The sequence below is a fragment of the Leucoraja erinacea genome, chromosome 10, assembly GCF_028641065.1.
Source record: "Leucoraja erinacea ecotype New England chromosome 10, Leri_hhj_1, whole genome shotgun sequence".
Taxonomy (NCBI): Eukaryota; Metazoa; Chordata; class Chondrichthyes; order Rajiformes; family Rajidae; genus Leucoraja; species Leucoraja erinaceus.
In genome coordinates this window covers 50302658-50322682 of record NC_073386.1, presented here as the reverse complement: position 1 = coordinate 50322682, position 20025 = coordinate 50302658, and the positions used below count along the sequence as shown (strand labels likewise).

Sequence of the window (20025 nt, the reverse complement as noted above, 5' to 3'; positions counted from 1 at the left end):
GCAATCACAAAGAAGGCAAAGTCCGGCAATATAATTCCTAAACCTCTGACGTCTACCAACCAAGGAGGACGTGGGCAGGTGTGTGAGAATGCAGGGTCTTCTTAAAGTCATACTGTGTCCTGACTTGAAAATATTGTCAATTCTCACCTGTCACCATGTCTAATTCATGGCATTTCTTACCCAGTGGCATCACGGTAGTACCTTTAGTGGAATAATAACTGCTACTCGAGGTAGCTCACTACCTCCTTCTTAGTAGAAATAATAGCTCACCTTGACTGCGACACTATTTATGTAATTGCTTCACAATTAACACAATAGCATTGATTAGAAGCAAAAATGCACATATCCCCAAAAAAGCAATTACCTTCAAGTGCCCAAATATGTGCTTGACTGTTCGCAAACAAGGCCTGACTTGAAGCTTCAGGAAGCTGAAAAGAAAATGCAATTAAATCTAATCTCCGTTTATAGAATTAAAGACAAATTAGGCCAGCTGAGATTTTGAAATGCCATGCAGTGCCAGCCACACATGCACCAAAGTCATTAAAGCTGCAAGTTTGAACTATTACTCTGAATCACTTCAATAAAGTTTACTGATTTGCAAAGTTGCTAATTATGCATTTCATCTCAAAAATTTATACATGCATAATGGAAGAAGCCAAGTTAAGATAACTATATCACATGCAATTTAAAGAATATTTTCAAGTTCCGACACAAACTAATTCTTCAAAATATGGATGCACTGCATGATTTTTTCATGGATGAGTTTTGGTAACAAACCAAATTCTATAATTTGCAGATTTAAAGTCAACTGCAGACAAAGCCTTGTACCTAACTCAAGCCAAATATTTCAAGTTTAATGCAGCTGCCTGAAAGGGTTGAATGAAGAATATCACGTTGAAAGTTCCAAAGAAAAGTCACTTTCAAAGAGCTCCATGATTCACAACTCTTTACGCTTTTGTGCTCACAACTGACTTTTCATCTCTAGCCTTTGTCCAACAATCTGGTTATCAAAAAAATCCATCACCTGTGTTCACCTATTGCTGGTCATGCTCTGTTCTGCCCATCCACTTCCAGCTTTCTTTCCCACCCACGTACAAACTGTCTGAAGAAGGGTCTCGACCCGATATGTCACATATTCATGTTCTCCAGAAATACTGCCCGACCCACTGAGTTACTCCAGTCTTTCCATGTCTTTCTTTGTAATATTAAAAGTATTCAGCTACATGTTTAAAAGCCATTTATTTCTGAATATTATTTGCAACCATTCAAAGCAAAGAGTATCGATAAACCAGTTTCCGAATATTTAAGTACTCGTATTTCCCGGCAATGAAGACGCACCTGTGTCGAAGACGCATCCCCATTTTGAGTTGCCAAATTTTGAAAAAATGCTGGCGAGACATAGAATTTCTCACTCTCAAAAAAAAAAGAATGAAAGTAACTTCAATTTGCCCAAAGCTTCCAGATCTCCTCCATTCTGAATGACTGAATGGGTGGGGGGGTGGAGGGTGATGGCAAGTGGAGAGATGGTGGGAAAAACAGGTCAAGTTGAATCAGTTGTGATCTTACTGAATGACAATACTAGTTTGAGGGACCAATTGAAGTTACTCGCGCTGACACAGGAGTAAACTTCACCGCCCTCTGTCCTGTTATCCATCGCCTGCTGACCCGCTCTGCTCTATGATCTTTGCTCTTGAGTTGGTCCCCTCACTGTCCGGTCTCCGAGCCAGGTCAAAAATAGGGATAACGAGAATTTCAAATCTAATACCAACTGCTTTAGTGCGCTTCTGTTGACAAGCCAGCAGCATTCTTATTCTTCCTGTTATTCTCACTTGACTGACAACCGCCACACACACCCAAAGCCTGTCCACATGCAAATTTACATTGAAAGACCCTGACCGGGCATTGAATGCCATGCAGTGTCACCCAGCACAGCAAGTGAGGCCATGTCCTGTTCCCAGCGGCAGTAGGAATTTAAGGATTTACGGGAAGCGGCTGACATAGGCGGGGCCGGCGAGCGGCAGGAGGGAGGTGTTCAGATGGAGAGCACTGCCAGAGGTGAGCTTCCCACATCCCAGCGGCGCTGTCCTTTTACAGCCGCTTCCCATTAGCTGCCAGCAATGAGGTATAGACTTGGCAATCCCTCAGTACTGCAACATCGTTCTTGATGTTGCTATACTGAGGGATAGCCAAGTTTATCTATCTTGGCTAACAACCTAACCTTTGTCCTCCAAGACGAAAGTAAATTTTCGTGCCTTATTTTTGGGTAAAAATAGCGTCTTCATCGGGAAATACGGTACCTGCTCAAATTTGAGCGTGTTCGGAGTGGAATATAATTGACTGAGCTATTAAATAGAATTAGTCACAGAGACCTTATCACAAACAACAACTGCATTAGAAAAGTGCTTTTAATATGGCAAAATGCACCTGGCTGATTCATAGCACAATCCATAAATAGCATCTTGTATCAAGTGTGGAGCAGAGCCCTATCAGCTGAAACCACAGTTGCCAAATGTGGAATGATTAAAAATCAGAGATATACCAGGGCCAGGCTGAACGGAGCTGATATTTTGGACAAAAAATAGACACAAAGTGCTGCAGTAACTCAGCGGGTCAGACAGCATCCTGGAGAACATGAAATACATCTTCATCAATTAGGTAAGAGAGTGCACTATATATTCTGAACAAAGTTACTTTTAATCCAGCACCAGGTTGTACATTGGAACTATGGATGAGCCAATCGTTGAATGCAATGATTTACAGAGAAATGTTGCTTTTTAAAGTGATTTTTTAAATTATACAGATATGTTTCATATTTGTCTGGATCTGGATGCAGTACGCTGAAAAGCTCTAGGTAGAGCATCACTCACTCAGCATGTGTTATCACTCATCTGCGTTAACAGTAAATGCCAACAAATCTCCAATCCCATTGCTTATTGATTATGCTGGTCTCAAAGATAGTTATTGTAATGCCAGAAATCTAGCTCAACAATTCTGCATTCAGGTCTGTGGAATCAGAGGTTGATCAGCTGCTACATGCTGAGAACAACTATCAATGTGAACAAAATAAACTTATTGAACCAATTCTGCCTTTGTATTATACCATTAAAACACAATTAAACCCAAGTCAGCAAGGCATAACATTTTCAGTTATTATCACCAGTCAAGAATTTCTAAACAGCTTACGAATTTACCAATTGTTGCCGAATATGAGAGTTGAAGAGAAGGGAATCACTAACAGCAACTTCCAGATTTTATAATAACCGTGCACATGTGCATCTCAGAATTTGCCATCAGTTTTGCTCCATAATGCCATTCTCAATGCAAACTCCAGGTCAATTTTAACAACCCATCAAACAAATCTGAAATTTAGTGTTTATTGCATGAAGGCCATTTTAGATTTTATTTCATCCTTGAGAAACCAATGCAATAACGCAGAAGAGATAGCAATATTATATCACAACAATTGATTATTATAAAGAATGAAATGTGAACAAAAGCTGTTCTGACAATGCACAATATGAGATTTGTATTTATCATTTTGTTCCAAAATGACATTACACAAATAAACAATTGCAGGTCATGTTCCTGAATCTACTTCACCCCCAATGAAATAAGCTGGACACACACACCATCCAGTATTAATTGAAAAGAAAAAGAGCTCGCCCTTAGTAAGCCAATCCCAAGAAAAGATCCTAAGAACAGTGCAACCAAGTCTGCCAGATATATCTAACCGATGCAAGAGGCTTCTTACTTAAAATGCTGCAGAAGCAAAAGGATAAGAGCTCAACATAAAAAAACTAGCAGGTGAGCAAAGCATCAAGCAATGAGCAAGATTTTCAACAAGGCATAATCTGACATGCTGTTGATGTGGTTTAAAAATGACATTCAACACAGTACCTTGTTAAATAAATACATTACCAGGCCCCGCTTCAACACAAAAGTTTTGACCTAAATGAATAAACATTTCAAAGCAACATTAATACATCTTGTGGTATGGAACTCATGCTTAGGATTTTAGGTTAGTCCTTAGAGTTTGGTTCCTAGTTGAGATACAATTGCAGTTCATATGAGAATATAAGGAATAAGAATATAAAATGAGACAAACCAAATAACACAAGAAAGCATTCTGAGGTCAATGGACACACACCACTGGGACTTCATCATCCCCGCCCCCCACCCATATCTCTATTGTATGAACCCTGCAAAACAAGTCCCCACTAAGCAACCCAAGCCCTATTCCCTTTTGAAAACGTTAACATGCATGACAGCAACCATGCAATTAATCTTCACAGAATGACCAGGTGCTTCCCTAATTAGCATCATATCTCTTAAAATATGCTCTTCTATCTGCTTTTGATTTTTAGTCTAAATACATTTTCCTTGCTACATCACCAGTTGCTGCTGTTAAAGCCCAAGGTTTGGTAATGTTACCCGACTGTTACCAGAGTATGAGAGCACATTTGATGGAGTGAAAAGCTGGAGGAGCAACAGCGGAGACTAGTCACCCGTTTACAAGATGACAGAATGGGGAAGTAGACTAAGGTGAAGAGATGTACTAAGCAATTAGATACAAGAGCCAGAGGGGAATTTGAGGTGGGGGGGGGGAGGAGAAAGGATATGTTATTGACATATTAAAAAACATATGCAAATAGAAATTATAGGATAATTTCTCTCAGAAATAAAGCTGCTAAAGTAATGATAGTCTGAAAGCGGAGCAGCTAGGGAAAGGAGTGTAAGAACTTATGGGTATTACTAAATAAATTAATCAAAATTATCTCCACTACCGAGTAAATGGTTAATAAAAATTTGCACTGGAAGAAGCAAAAAAAGTGGTTGGCGGGGAAGAGGAGCTCTTAATCTGACAGTGACCAAGGTGCTTCATTTCCAAAGGGATAGAATATATATTTGATAAGGAAGAATATAAATGGTTTGATTGTGGGAGTGGGGTGAGAAAGGAGAATGGTGGCGTCAGGCGACAATAATTCACTGGAGACACCAAACATTCACATGGACAACTTCAGTGTTTCTCATCAGTAATTCTATGAAAATTCATCTTCATCGTATTGAGTCAAGGACAATATGGCCATTGCCAACTGGTCGGTCTGTTTCCTTGGTTAAGATTTGTCTGTGCAGGCTTGTTTTAATATATGAACAGATCAACTCTAATAGATTGCCAACACAGACTTGATAATTTAACACAGAGTTGGAGTTCAAACTATTCTAAGAAAGAAAGCAAAAATAAAATATGGCACACAATGGCGAGCTGAAATGCTCATGTAAAATGCTAGAAATTTGACTGAACGTTATTGCCTTCCCTCACAATGGGAACGTTGATTCCGCTGTGTGGGGATGTTTATGTTAAACTATATCGTGTATTGTGTTCTTTTTATTGTATGGCTGTATGGTAACTCAAATCTCATTGTACCAATTCGTGCATGTGACAATAAATGTGACTTGAACTTGAACAGAATGGTTTGAGCCAGACAGCAATGGGCAGTTTCAAGGAGATTATTAAGTAGTTATAAGTAGGGTGTTTGTAAATTATACCCACAATTATGCACAGATTAGGAGTTATGTTATTACTGTAATGATGGAAATTAATGTGTTATCAGTATTACTTGTAGTTATCAGTACAACTTTGGTACTGGTAAAACCAAAGCTCCTCCGACATTGTTTTCCTTTCCAAGTGGCCACTTGTCCAGCAATTCAGCGTCACATTGCATTCCAGGTAGTGTTTCATTTGAAAGTTTTGCATAACACTAATTAGTCTAAATCTACGAGCAAAGTATTCTCATAACAGGGAACCCAGCTTCAATTGAAGAAAAATACAGTACATTTTGTAAAACCTACAATACAGTACCTTTTGTAAAACGTACAAAATTACTGGATTGCAAAAGATTAACAGCTGCTGCAGGTTGTACCAGTTAACTTAGCATAAAGTGCAGATTGAATTAGTGCGGTTGACAAATGCAATGTCTTCATTTGATGACCGACCACAAGAAGCATAGTCCTAATATTTTTGCAAATAAATAGAGCTCCTTTACCTGTTCTTGTCTTTGAAGTATCCATTCTGAAATAGGACTGTGCTTGGTTACTTCAGGAGATCTGCTGTCAACCTTTGCAGCCTGACCAGCAAATTGACTTGTGTTTGCCACATACTCTGAAAACATAAGCACTGTTAATACTCTGAAAACATAAGCAATGTTAACCCTCAATAACATCAGCAATTCAGTCAAACTACAAAAATATGTAGAGTGGGATGTAAACAGATCAGCCATGATATTTTTAAGTGACAGAACAGCCTTGAGGGGTCAAACTGCCCTTAGCGAAGCTGTATGTAAAATTGAAGTTCTTAAGAATTAGAAACACTGGATCAAATCCAGTGGACCATCACTGGATTAGTTAGATAGAGCTCTAGGGGCTAGTGGAATCAAGGGGAGAAGGCAGGCACGGGACGATCAGCCAAGATCACAATGAATGGCGGTGTTGGCTCGAAGGGCTGAATGGCCTCCTCCTGCACCTATTTTCTATGTTTCTAAATCATAAACCACTGAAATTACTCGGGTTCTGTTTTTTCCTCGCTTGTTTATTTAAATAATGGTTCCAAATGTAAAATTAAATGGAAATACAATGTAAGATTGGACCCATGGTGACTTTGTTGTCTGGATTTAGAACTGTCTCACTCATGGAAGACAGGTTTGTGTTGGCAAAGTGTTCATCGGGCTGGAGGTCTGTGGTCAGTGGAGCTCTGGTATAAAGGTGGCTTGGTTACTAAGTTTGCCAATCATCCCAAGCTTGGTGGACTTGCAGACAGCGAGGAAGGTCTTCAAAGTATACATAATGTACAAATATAAAATGTATACATATACACAAATTATATATCAGGTACAGAAACAGGAAAAGAAATGGCAGATGGAGTTTAATCCGACCAAGTGTGATGTTTTTGATTGAAAGATACATCATGAACAAGCCCTTTAGCCCATCAAATCCACACTGACACTAGTTCTGTGTTATCCAACTTTCACATCTATTCCTTACACACGAGGAGCAATTTACAGATGCCAATTAACCACAAACATGCAATGTTTTGGGGGGAAGGAATCCAGAGGAAACTCACATGGTCACAAGCAGAATATGAAAACACCCCATAGGCAGCATCCAAGGTCAGGATCGAACCCAGGTCTCTGGTGCTGTGAGGCAGCAGCTCTACCAGTTGTGCCACTGTGCTGTCTTTGGGAGACCAATGCAAGTGCGTGGACTCAGTGTAGGATGGAACTGCAGGTGCTGGTTTACAATGAAGATAGACACAAAATTCTGGAGTAACTTAGCAGGACAGGCAGCATCTCTGGAGAGAAGGTATGGGTGGCGTTTGGGGTTGAGACCCTTCTTCAGACTGAGACAAGATTCAGTCTCTCAGTGCGAATGTTATTTTCAATTTCAACAAACAAGAACTTCCAATAAAGTATTTTCACTCCTAACTTCTGCAAATCAAAGTATAGTGATGACTTACCCGTGGAACCAGAAGAGGATGACCAAAGTTTTGGTCTCCTCTTCACTAAATGAGAACTCTGTACAGAGCCGTAGTAAGGAGAGCCGAAGTCATTTAAGCGGTTCACTGCAGGCGATTCAAAGGGACTGCTCAAATCTGGTGTAAAGGGGAGACTCAGGAGGCTCCTCAAGGACGGGGTTGAAGATTTGTTCATTGGGGAAACCAGAGGGCTCTGGGGAAAACGAGTATAGAATTGTGTCTTCAAGGAAGGCTGGTAGCTGGAAGGTTCTTCAAGGCAAGTAGCTCCTGCAACAGAAAGAATGATGACCATAAAAGCATACCTATAACCGGGTTGTAAATATAAACTAGGTTGCCACAGGATTAGATAATAGTGGGACTATATAGTGATTAAAAATCCAATTAAAATAATGTAAAATGTAATGTCCAAGTCCCATAATCTATAGAATCCTCTCCATTCCATGTTCTATGCTCCTTTATTTCCAGTTCCTTATACAACACTGATTTATACTTCACCAATGAAGACAATTTATCGAATGGGGTTGGGTGGAATGGTGGTTGTTGTGGGGGGAGGGGAAAGAGGAGAGAAAGAGAGTTTGCAGGGACACCTAAAGGAATGGTGACATACTAACTATTTCAATAGAAGTTTCTATTCCCATTTACAGCTCCATTCATTTTGATTCTTGCTTCTTTATGGGCCATTTCTCTTATAACTTTCTTTCACTGACATTCAGATGTGATGAGAAAGACCAACAATTTCAAATGCATGCTTTATTTCTATCTCCACACATTATGCATGACCTGCAGTATATTACATTTTTCGTAATTATTTTTGATTTCCTCTAACTGCTTGTTTAAATAAAAATCTAAAACAATTTGTTATTGCTACAAAACATTGTAACACTGGATTACACTTTGGAAGCGAATTACAGATTTCAAATATTATATTGCCATCAAATTATTGGAACTATGAAACCAAGAAACTGAAAGAACTTTGGATTGGGCAGTTTTGATAAAATTTTAGCTCTTTTAGCCTTATCATATCCAAAGAATCCTGTGGCTCACATCAGACGATCTCCTCAAATAAATAATGTCCACACAAAACCTGCCCCACATTGTACAAAATTGTGATTAAAAACGTATTTTTATATAAATTGAACAAAGTCTGACCTGATGTATTTGACGGGTGGCTTTCCCTGGGAACAGGATATGGTTTAATTCGACCATTGGCAGCAAGAGCTTCCTGATATTCTATCAGCTTTTGCGTTAGGTTATTTAGCAAGGCTAAGCATTCACCCGAAATGGCTATCCAATTATGAGGATGCCCACCTTAAAATGAAAACACAAAAATGATCAGCCGCATTAGCCAGGATGATATCGAAGCTGATTTTTATAGTCGCTACTTGATAAAATAAGGCACAAACAGGAAATTACTGAAATGTATAACACTGTGAAACCTGAAAAATAAACAGATTAAAATCTCAGCAGGAATGTCCTTGCGTGCACCAGTCTAAACCCATCCAAAGATTGCACAGAAATCAAACAATTGAAGGGAAATCATATCCTAAGAAATAAACTTGCAAGCTGCCTATCTTTTGAAAAGTTAAGTGGATTAGAGAGAAGGTAGACCCAAAATGCTGCAGTAACTCAGTGGGACAGGCAGCATCTCTGGAGAGAAAAAATGGGTGACGTTTCGGGTTGAGACCTTTCTTCAGACTGATGTCAGGGGAGTGGGCGGGACAGATATTAGAATGTAGTTGGAGACAGTAAGAGTGTTGGGAGAACTGGGAAGGGGACGGAGGGCGAGAGAAAGCAAGGGCTATTTGAAGTTGCAGAAGTCAATGTTCATACCGTTGGGGTGTAAGCTACCCAAGGGAAATATGAGGTGCTGTCCTCTAATTTACGCTGGGCCTCAATCTGACAATGGAGGAGTCCCAGGACAGAAAGGTCAGGTTGGGAATGGGAGGGGAGTTAAAGTGCTGAGTTAAAGGTAGGTTAAGGCGGACGGAGCGGAGGTGTTCAGCAAAACGATCGCTGAGCCTGCGCTTGGTCTCGCCGATATACGGGACTTGACACATGGAACAGCGAATACAGTAGATGAGGTTGGAGGAGGTGCAAGTGAACCTCTGCCTCACCTGAAAAGACTGTCGGGGTCCTTGGATGTAGTCGAGGGGGGAGGTAAAGGGACAGGTATTGTATATCCTGTGGTTGCAGAGGAAAGTACTTGGGGAGGGGGTGACTTTGGTGGGGAGTTGCAGAAGGAATGGTCTCTGCTGAAAGCAGAAAGTGGTGGAGATGGGAATATGAGGCCAGTAGTGGGATCCCGTTGGAGTTGGCGATTAGAGAATGTTATTTAATTCATCATCTGGAAAGGAGAAAGCTATTACAAAGGATCTAACAGGGATGCTTAAGAGGGTCTTTGGGGGAGAAACAAGAATTAGGATGAAGAAAAGCAAAGGTAAAATAATGAGATCATCAATGGGGCTGATACAGGTGCCGAAATCAGCAATTTGCTTGAATATGGTGATTTGTTGTGGATTTCCAGAATCTTATAGTAACCAAAATTCTAACTTCCACAAGAGACACTGTTGAAACGTGGGGTATTAAAAAGCGAGCTATATTACCATCAAAATGAAGACATTGGTCAATACTCCAAAAATCTAGTAAATGATCCTATGAACAGTACAAAAATCAGCATTCAATTTGCATTCCTTCTTCAGCATTATCGCTCATATTCTCCTTTTATAGAGTCCGCGAGGATTAAGATTATTACAAAAGATAGATACAAAAAGCTGGAGTAACTCAGCGGGACAGGCAGCATCTCTAGAGGGAAGGAATGGGTGACGTTTCGGGTCGAGACCCTTCCTCAGACTATTACAAATTCAGATTATTACAAATGGGTCCCACCCATTTCCATAACGTCAACATCAATTTATGCAGTATACCAGCTTTTTAAAATCTGTAAAATCATGCAGGCATACAACATCCAAGAGATTTATTAAAGAGGAACACTGCTATACCTGGATGGCTAAGGCTGAATACCTCCTGTCTTCGACAGGGCGAATACTGGGAAAGTAAAGCCAAATCTTGCAACGCAAGATACTGAAATAAAGAGATATACACATTCAGTTACCTACTTGCTAGCAACAAGTCGAAACAATCTACTATAATGATGTATTTTTTGTATTATAATGTTGTACTATTTGACTGACATCCAATTTGTTTTACCTTTATACAACGGGAAACATTGGTCGTTAGGACTTTAGGAAGGCATTGATCAGCTTCCTCTCCGAAATTGGACTGCACAGAAAATTGGAACACCTAATTCAATGAAAAAGAGCAAAAGTATAAAACCAGATGGGGTTTAGTTTTGAGTACAAGCAAGCACAATACTGATTGGCTACAAATAAATTCTGAACTTTTCAAAAATTGTCAATAATCTAAATTGTGCATTTTAGAGAATGGAACAATAACTGGACATTTCTGTTATTCTAAAACACACATAATTCTCGACAGATGTAGATGGGCAGGACGACAGTGAGCAGCTGCAATAGTACATTTTTGTAATCTCTACAGCATTTAAAGTGGCCAAACCATGGTACTTTGGTAACTTGTAAATATTTATTTTGCAAAGCATGAGATGGAAAATGGTCAAGATTCAAACAAATTGTTCATCCTTACGAAATTTTGGAAACGTTGATTGCTAATGAATAGCAAGTAATGCTGAATAGATTTGTGTAAACATAGGCAGTGGTGTTAAACAACAAAAAAACAATAACAATAAATATAAACGAGCTACTTTATCCACTAATAATTCTAACATTATTAGCTTTAAGAGTCTTAAAATAAATAGGAGCAGGTCATAATGCTATTGGAACCTAATCTGCCATTTAATAAGATCACGTAATTCGAATATCACTGGACCGTAATTGGTACATGTGACAATAACAGACCTTTGAAACCTTTCAACCCAATCACCGTTTATCTGTCTTAAATACATTGCACCCACTGACCATTCACAGCCTTCTGGAAAAACTAGAACCTTCAGTAAAAAAATAGTGATGCAAGAACTTCAGATGCTGGAATTTTGAACTAAACACACAAAGTGCTGGAGGAATTCAGCGGGTCAGGCAGCATCTGTGGAAGGAATGGACAGGTGACGGATGGGTCCGAAGGATCCCGATCCAAAATGTTGTCTCAACAGATGCTGCCTGACCTGCTGAGTTTCTCCAGCACTTTGTGTTTTGCTTGAGTAAAGAAATGTTTTCTCATTTCTGCCTTAATAGGCAATTCCTATTCCGACTGATCCTAGTTAACACTTCCCTGCGAGATGAAGCACGTTTGCGTAGCAATTATTCGATTACTCCAAGTAACTTAATTGTTTTCCAATAAGGTTAGTTTATATTATTTTTATCTCCAGAGAATAAAAATTAATTCCAGGACAGAATCAAATTAATATATGCGGCACAGAGACCAGAAATGACCCCCATCCATGAGGAGAGGTTTCACAAAAGCATTGTTCCAGTTCTGGTCACCCCATTACAGGTAGAACATGGTGGCTTTGTAGTAGGTGCAGAAGAGGTTTATCAGGATGTTGCTTGTATTAGAGGGTATTGGCTATAAGGAGAAGCTAGGCAAACTTGGATTATTTTCTCTGGAGCATCAGATGCTGAGGGGAGACCCGATACAAGTATATAAAATGATGTGAGCCCTCGATAGGGTAGGCCTTTTAGAAAAACACCCTTTTCTCTGGGTGGAAATGTCAAAGACTAGAGGACATTTGAGACTAAAGGGGCTGTCCCACTTGGGCGACCTAAATGGCGAGTTTAGAAGAGTTTGAAAAAATTACCTCCTCTCGACTTTTACCAGGTTCAACTAGCTCGAGAACATACTGACCGGTTGAAGATCGTGGCTTCGTTCGGCCTTTTGAGCGCCCTATGAGAAGAAAAGACTACAAAAAGTATTACCTACACTGGCATGTCAATCTGCGGCGACTAAACCTTCCTTAAAAAAAATCGAGGGGATTTTTCGCATGGCGACCTTTTTTCAAAGGCTGGCATTTTTTATCATATTGAAAAAAAATGCCATCCTGGCCACACACTCATCTCCGCTGCTACCAGTCTCAGCCTGAAGGAGAGTTACGAGGACCTCCTACGACCTCGTGTCGACCATGCTACGAGTACGAGTCAAGGGCAAACTCGCCAGAACTCGCGGATTAGGTCGCCCAAGTGGTACAGGCCCCTAAGTTGAGAGGGGCAAAGTTTAAAGACGATATGCAGAGGAAGGTTATTTTATAGAATGGAGGGTGCTTGGAACATGCTGCCACGTACAGTGCTGGAGGCAGATACGATAGTAGGTGTCTATTAGATAGGCACATGGATATGCAGGGAATGAGTCAGAATATAGAAGAGAGATCGAGCAATTGTCCATATGGTGCCAGCGCAATAACCTGGCCCTCAACACCAGCAAAACCAAGGAACTGATTGTGGACTTTGGAAGGAGTAGGAGGGGGACCCACAGCGCCATTTATATGGTTGAAAGGGTCAAGAACTTCAAATTCCTGGGTGTGCACATCTCTGAAGATCTTTCCTGGTCCGAGAACACTAACGCAATTATCAAAAAAGCTCATCAGCGCGTCTACTTCCTGAGAAGATTACGGAGAGTCGGATTATCAAGGAAGACTCTCTCTAACTTCTACAGGTGCATAGTCGAGAGCATACTGACCGGTTGCATCGTGGCTTGGTTCGGCAATTTGAGCGCCCTGGAGAGGAAAAGACTACAAAAAGTAGTAAACACTGGCCAGTCCATCATAGGCTCTGACCTTCCTTCCATTTGGGGATTTATCGCAGTCGCTAATTTTATATGCTGGCAGTATCATCAAAACCCTGCCATCCTGGCCACACCTTCCACATTTACCTTCATTTCAGGTTAGGACACAAAAATCTGGAGTACTTCCGACAGCCATCAGGCAGCACCCTCTGGAGAAAAGGAATACTTTCTGTTATTTGCACTTTGCCGTTTATTTATTCATTCTTCCTACACATTAAATATTTTCTGTGCGTCAGTTTAAGTAAGAATTTTTGTCCTGTACTTCCATCATTAACTTTGAAATACATGAATCAGGTTGACTTGGCATAGACATTGTGAGCCAAAGGGACTGCTCCTGTACTGTACTTTTCTATAGTCTATGTACTTTCGTCACAGTTTTTCTTTATAATTTGTTGTTTTGATAATTATGAAAACTTAATTTTATATGTGGAAAACGCTTGAAAGCTGTCCCTCTTCCACATTTAATTATCTCTTGCACATTGATTCCAATGTCTTTAAATTGAAAACAATAATTTGGGAACTCTTGTCGAAGCAAAGTTATGATATATTTTCCATACTCACCTCTGTGATGTAGATTTTAAAGAGCACCCATGTAATGTACCAGGTAACCAAAATAAATGTACCACTTAGCCAGGTCGTGTAGAGCAGCGGCAAATCAAACAGGCCAGTCAGGGTATCCAGACAATGCTGTGTGCTTCAGAAAAAGTTACAGACAGTTGTTTTTTTCCCCAAGTGCTCATTCACATATTAGCACTAGTAATATTGCATCTCACTGTGATCATCTGACAGACACACCTATTTCTAAAAGGCAACGTGTAAGTTTAACATATACCCAAACTGCTTTACTGCCAAAAATCACTGCTCAGATATACGAATGTAGAATTAAAGCAGCAAAACTTTTTACATAATTTGGTTGGACTATTTTGTGTGTTAAGCTTTGGAAATTGTAGGTTTGGTACAATGCCATGGAAAAAATAGGATTCATATTTAAGTGAACATCTGTGAGTGGGGAATGAGCAGAAGAGAAGATTCAGCTTTGCACAGAGCGCGATTGCTGATTTTGATCAACTCAACCTGACCCAATTCAGCATTCTGAATCGGGATGTTTAAAATCATTAACACTGGTAAGAAAACCTGCTTTTGTCTACAAGTCCCCATTTATTTTTGAAAAATGACAATCAGTATCACTAAGCTTTTCCATTAGATAAAATACACTGATGTGGTGTCAAAGGACAAAATAAGTCATAGCTTCAAATCCAAAACACCCTTGTGATTGCTTCGATCGACAGATCAGTAGCTAAGATGCTGCTTTTGGGGTCAATGGCCTTGTGCAATAATAGCATTGGTAAAGGAAGAGAAATAACACACAATACTAAACCTCCCAAATAATTATTAAACAGGGTATCATCAAATAATAACAAATGAATATTTTACAGGCAGCTCACCTGTCCTTTTGGAGGGTTGTTGAGGCACTTATCCAAGCTCTTGGCACATAACCTGAGTTGGAATTAAGAAGGTATTAGGGAAATCAAATTGAGGATTTACAGATATTTTGTCCATCATTCAGCAAGCAGATTTTGGCGACTGAGCAATGTCACCAATAAAGAGTAAGCCATCCTGGAGTTTAGTCAGCAGTCCATACCAAAAGATCAGGAACATTTCAGTGACGAATAAAACTGATTGATTGATTTTAACCAGCTTTTATCAGTTACATGCAACATATTGCCTTTATGTTTATTAATTATTTTTAAACAGTTCCCTCAGATTATGTCCCCATATTGTAATTTTATTTCTTCATGCATTTCATCCCTATCCTTACAATGTATGGAAGTGATACGATGTCAAATACCTACAATAATGAAACTCATTTATAAAAATATTTTACTGTTGCATTGTATTTGTGAAATCAAAATAATAACGGTGAAGCCACATGTAAAAATAGTTTAGTATTCTTATATTTTACATTGCTATTGCCGGTATAATTTTTCTCACCTCTGGTCATTCATATAACATAATTTTGCTCGGAACCAAGACAATTATCAAGTTAATCAAACAAACATTCAAAGAAGCTGAAATTTAGTCGACGTGTATTTAAAACTGAGTTCTCAAATTCTGCTTATTCAATTAAGCAGGTGCTTAATTATTTTCTCCCTGGCACATCTTCCCATTTTCGGACCCTCAGCTTACTTGTGGTTCCAAATTATACTCACTCAGGCAACTCTCTATGGAATGCTCCAGCTGATTAATCGTTATTTCCCTTTTTCAACTCAAGCCAAACTGGAAAGAGCACCAGGGAAGTAGTGAGCAGAAACCCCCCCAATATTGCTGCAATCCAGTATTTCTATCTCTGAGTTAAGTGCAAGCGAAAGAATGGAGGTGGAGCAGTGGCAATCAAGAGCATGAGAAAATTAACCTATGCCCAAATGTAACTCACAAGATAGGACATGGAATGTGTATAAATAAAAATATTACCTAGAAAATAGTAAAGGATGCAGTAGTTCCTGAGGAAATACAGAGATTGCACAGCACTATACTTGATGACCAATGATAGATTTGCTTTGAAACGCAGGTACTTAAATTGCTGCAAAAAAAAAACAAAAAAAAACCAAAACAAACAGAAGATTAGTTTTTCCCTCTTTTCTCAACATCTCCGTTTTCTTCTTGTGAGCAAGCTAGGACTCACCAAGGCACCGTTCCACAGATGTTTGACCATTCAAAAGGTATTGACCATTCAAAAGGTATTCTGGCACTGCATATCCTGCTGATAGCACTGGTGAGGTCATTAATTATCTCCCTAATTTTGTCCAGACCCCACTACGTTCTGTGTAAAAAAACGCCCTGCACATTTTCAATAAAATCCCCCCTCCGAACTTATAGCTATGCCCTCGAGTTGGACATATCCACCGTGGGGGAAAGTTTCTAGCTCTCTACCCCATCTATGCCTCTAATAATTTTATACACTTCTACCAAGTCTCCCCTCAACCTCCGATGTTCCAGAGAAAGCAATCCAATTCTAGATTCACTTGTGATCTGACTGGCTTTTGCTGTTTAGCCCCACAAATAATTGTTATCAGCACAGCGTCGCAGCAGTAGAGTTGCTGCCTTACAGCGCCAGAGGCCCGGGTTCGATCATGACTACGGGCGCTGTCTGTACAGTTTGTACATTCTCCCTGTGACCGTGCAGGTTTTCTCGGGTGCACCGGTTTCCTCCCACATTCCAAAGATGTGCAGATTTTTTAATTGGTTTTTAATTTGCAAATTTCCCCCTAGTGTGTAGGATGCAAAAGTGGGATAACATAGTAGAACTAGCTTACACATTGGTTGGCGTGGGCTGAAGGACCCGTTTCCATGCTGTATCTCTAAATTAAATTACACTAAACAAAGATCAAAATCAAACTGCATCTTTAAGTTTCATTTCCACAATAAGCAGATGATTAACCCATTTGGTCCGTAGGGAGTACAATTTAGCTCTCAGTGCAGATTTAACCCACCTGAACTGATGGGTTAAATATTATATCTGTAAATATCTAGAAGATCTAATATGGCTCACTAAATTCTATTTCTCTCAGTTCCTGATAAAAGGATCTCAAATCAAAAGTCCAGTACATTTTTGCAAATATTAAATGGAAACTCAATGTAACCATCACATGTCGATAAACTACAAAGTGACGACCCCCCTCCCTCCCTTTCTATATGTTAAATGTGGTGGTACGTGCCACATGTGGCAGCCACAGTGCTTCAAGTGGCCACGTGAGAAACCCGTACCATGATTAGTTCCAGAGTTAAGTGCTACACCCAACAGCTACAGGATACACCATATAGATACCAGGTCAAAGTCCCTTGTGATTAGATTAGAACCAAAGAACAGATGTCTAAAGAGGCAGCAAGTAAAGGGCAACAGACCTGCATTTTAGATCATAGCAGGTAAGGACCCTCACCTTGAAGTTTGGATGACGTATATTTAAAATAAACAAATATTTACTACAAATAAATTGATCTGCGTATCCAAAATAGAAATAAAAAGTTACATTTCTTACCTGCATAGTTGGAAAAGACAAATAATTGAAGTTGTTAGCAAAGTAGAGCAAACTGTAACAATATCCTATAAATGCTCCTTCCATCAGCAGGAAAACATGAAACTCATTGAGGCACATGTGGCTACTGGATGCAGAACTGTAACGATAAGATTATAAATTGATAGGGAGTTTAGTGACAAAATATAGACAAGGTGCACAAATTCTAAACAACGATATTTTATAAACGTCCACATTACCATAACTCAGAGCTTACCTGTCACGAGATGAGCAAGGCACACTGATCATCTGGTAACGCCCCCCAGCTATGACTGCTGTGCACCATGCCATCAGCATCCCCATCACTGCATGTACCACCGAATGAATGAACCGATGAGGGTGGAAGACATTCCCTATCAGTGCAATCCGACTGCATGGAATAGATGGCTCCACTGCAAAGGAAGGACATAACATTTTTCAAAAAAAAAAAAAGTAGTAGCAGGTTTACGATCCTGTTAGGGGCTATACATTTAGTTGGAAAAGTTGACGAGGCAAGTCATTTGAAAACACCCCCTTTCAGAACTCAAGCTTCAACATAACATCTAATATCATCTGAGCAAAATTGATCATTATACCATTTCACCAACTGTGGAATCATATACTTCAACAACTTAACCATGACTTTACCATCCCCAAACTGACAATTATCAAGATCTCTGCATATTTCACCTGTCTTATCGACAATCATTCCAGTTCACAAACGAAAATGCTTCTTGTGGATAAAATTCTAAATTCTTTGTTTTTAAATTACTGTAGCCTCATGCCACATTCTCCTCAAGCCCTTTATCTCACCCCAAATGCATATACTCTCATCTATTTGATGCCTGGAATTTCTCTCATACTATCTCCACTCCATCTCCCTGCCACATATACACAGGTCACTTTTTAACTAACCTTTCAGTCACCCTTCATAGCTCTTAATCAGCATTCTATATGATTTTTGGTAATTAGCATTATTTACTTGGTACAAAAAACAGAGCAACACTATGGCACGGCAGATTTGACTGAATCCAGGTGCTCTGTGTGTGTGGAGTCTGCACATTTACCCCATGACCAAAAGCACATTTCTCCCAGGTGTTTCAACTTGATCAAGGTAGGCCCATACATTCATTTTCATAAACACAAAATCTTAATTTTTTTGTGCATCCCATTAAAAGTCTCAATTTAGATTTTGATCAAAATAAACTTAATTCTACAATTTCATTACAACAAATGAATAATTCACAAATTGAGGCAGTTGAAATTCCCATTGACATACTGTCAAAACCGTATAAATTTCAATCGCGTAACTCATGTTGCATGATGTACCTGGTATCGTATGAAACAGGATGTAATGAATGTAAATCATTGCCTCTTTCCTCACTAATAATTGAACAGACCTAATTTAAAAAAATGATTTTGACAAATGCAAACTTTACTTAAAATAGAGATAAATGGCATGATTTAAACCTATGGAGTGAATATTTAAGCATCAAAAAGTTATCTAAAAATCAAACAACCAAGAGGTTAACAAAACAGTAGCCAAGTGTCAAGAAAAAAATTCTAATACCTGTATAATATTCCATATTAAAGATTCCAATAACTACTACAGATCCACACAACACCAGGATTGAAAACATTATGCAAGAACTGTTCAGGTGGTTCAATGTGTCTAGAAAAGAATAAGATACAATACTTTATTGTATTCTGAAAGATAATTCCTCCCCCAACCCATCAGCATTACGATTACCTGAAATCCACTGAACAGGACAGAATACATTCAGTTGGCTAAGCATTATAAATACAGTTGTGGAGACAGGCAACAACAGGACAGACCATGCAATTGCAGCTGCTGCTCGCCAACTGAACACCTGGAAAGCAAGATAACAAAAACTGTAATTAGTATCTTCTCAGGGCTGGGGCGAGTTTTGAAAAACTAAACAGATAGTTGGCCAGTTTATAAGTTACTATACCCGTTATACTCAATTTATTTTTCCACTATTATTTTATTAACTCTATTTAAGCATCTAATTTTCAGTTTCAGTTACAGAATGTTCTGAAGAACTGTAACATATTCTGCTTTACCAAGATAATCCACTTGACACCATAACAAACCTTTATGACATTCCAACCTGGCAACATCCATGTCAATTTTCTGTTCCATCTTCCCCTTGCCTGATAAGAATGACCTGATTTTACATAACACTCCAGCTGTGGCCTAGTTATGTCTTTGTTTTTCTAACCGCCGATTCAACTAATGAAGGAACACCTTACGAGCCTTCTCTTTCTTCTTGTACATATCTCTGTATCCTACCTTCTATGTTAGAGTTTCTTATAGATTGGTGGACCAAATAAATTACTGTCACTTCCCTGCTTTGAATTTAATTGGCAACTTTCTGTGCATCTGTCCAACCAATTGACATCATGTCATCAGTAATCCCCCTCTCCCCTCCCACATAGCACACGACAATGAGGGACATTTGTGTTAAGTTACTATAAACAACAAATAAATAATAATAAATACTATAAAGTAACAATAGATCTTCTAGCTTAATTGACATGACATGAAAATGAATTTACAATAATCTGATCCAACTGTCGATGATACCCACTCTAAACCCCAACCTTCAACTCCAG

The 20025-nt window shown here is 39.2% G+C and overlaps 1 protein-coding gene across 4 annotated transcripts in view; it reads right to left on the bottom strand.

The window, feature by feature from the left end:
• The window catches only part of ndc1 (NDC1 transmembrane nucleoporin), a 28488-nt gene that overhangs the window by 7661 nt on the left and 802 nt on the right, over nt 1-20025 (bottom strand). Inside the window, exons 2-15 of one of the 4 annotated variants that reach the window (XM_055642226.1) lie at nt 19139-19259; nt 18959-19060; nt 17627-17801; nt 17374-17509; nt 15809-15917; nt 14782-14833; nt 13898-14030; nt 10736-10828; nt 10528-10609; nt 8678-8836; nt 7511-7795; nt 6045-6160; nt 3898-3948; nt 365-428 (exon numbers count right to left, since the gene is read on the bottom strand). In XM_055642226.1, coding sequence (XP_055498201.1) covers nt 365-428; nt 3898-3948; nt 6045-6160; nt 7511-7795; nt 8678-8836; nt 10528-10609; nt 10736-10828; nt 13898-14030; nt 14782-14833; nt 15809-15917; nt 17374-17509; nt 17627-17801; nt 18959-19060; nt 19139-19259 — 1678 coding nt within the window. The remainder of the gene's footprint in view (nt 1-364; nt 429-3897; nt 3949-6044; nt 6161-7510; nt 7796-8677; nt 8837-10527; nt 10610-10735; nt 10829-13897; nt 14031-14781; nt 14834-15808; nt 15918-17373; nt 17510-17626; nt 17802-18958; nt 19061-19138; nt 19260-20025) is intronic. The other 3 variants (XM_055642227.1, XM_055642228.1, XM_055642229.1) reach the window with 3 other exon arrangements.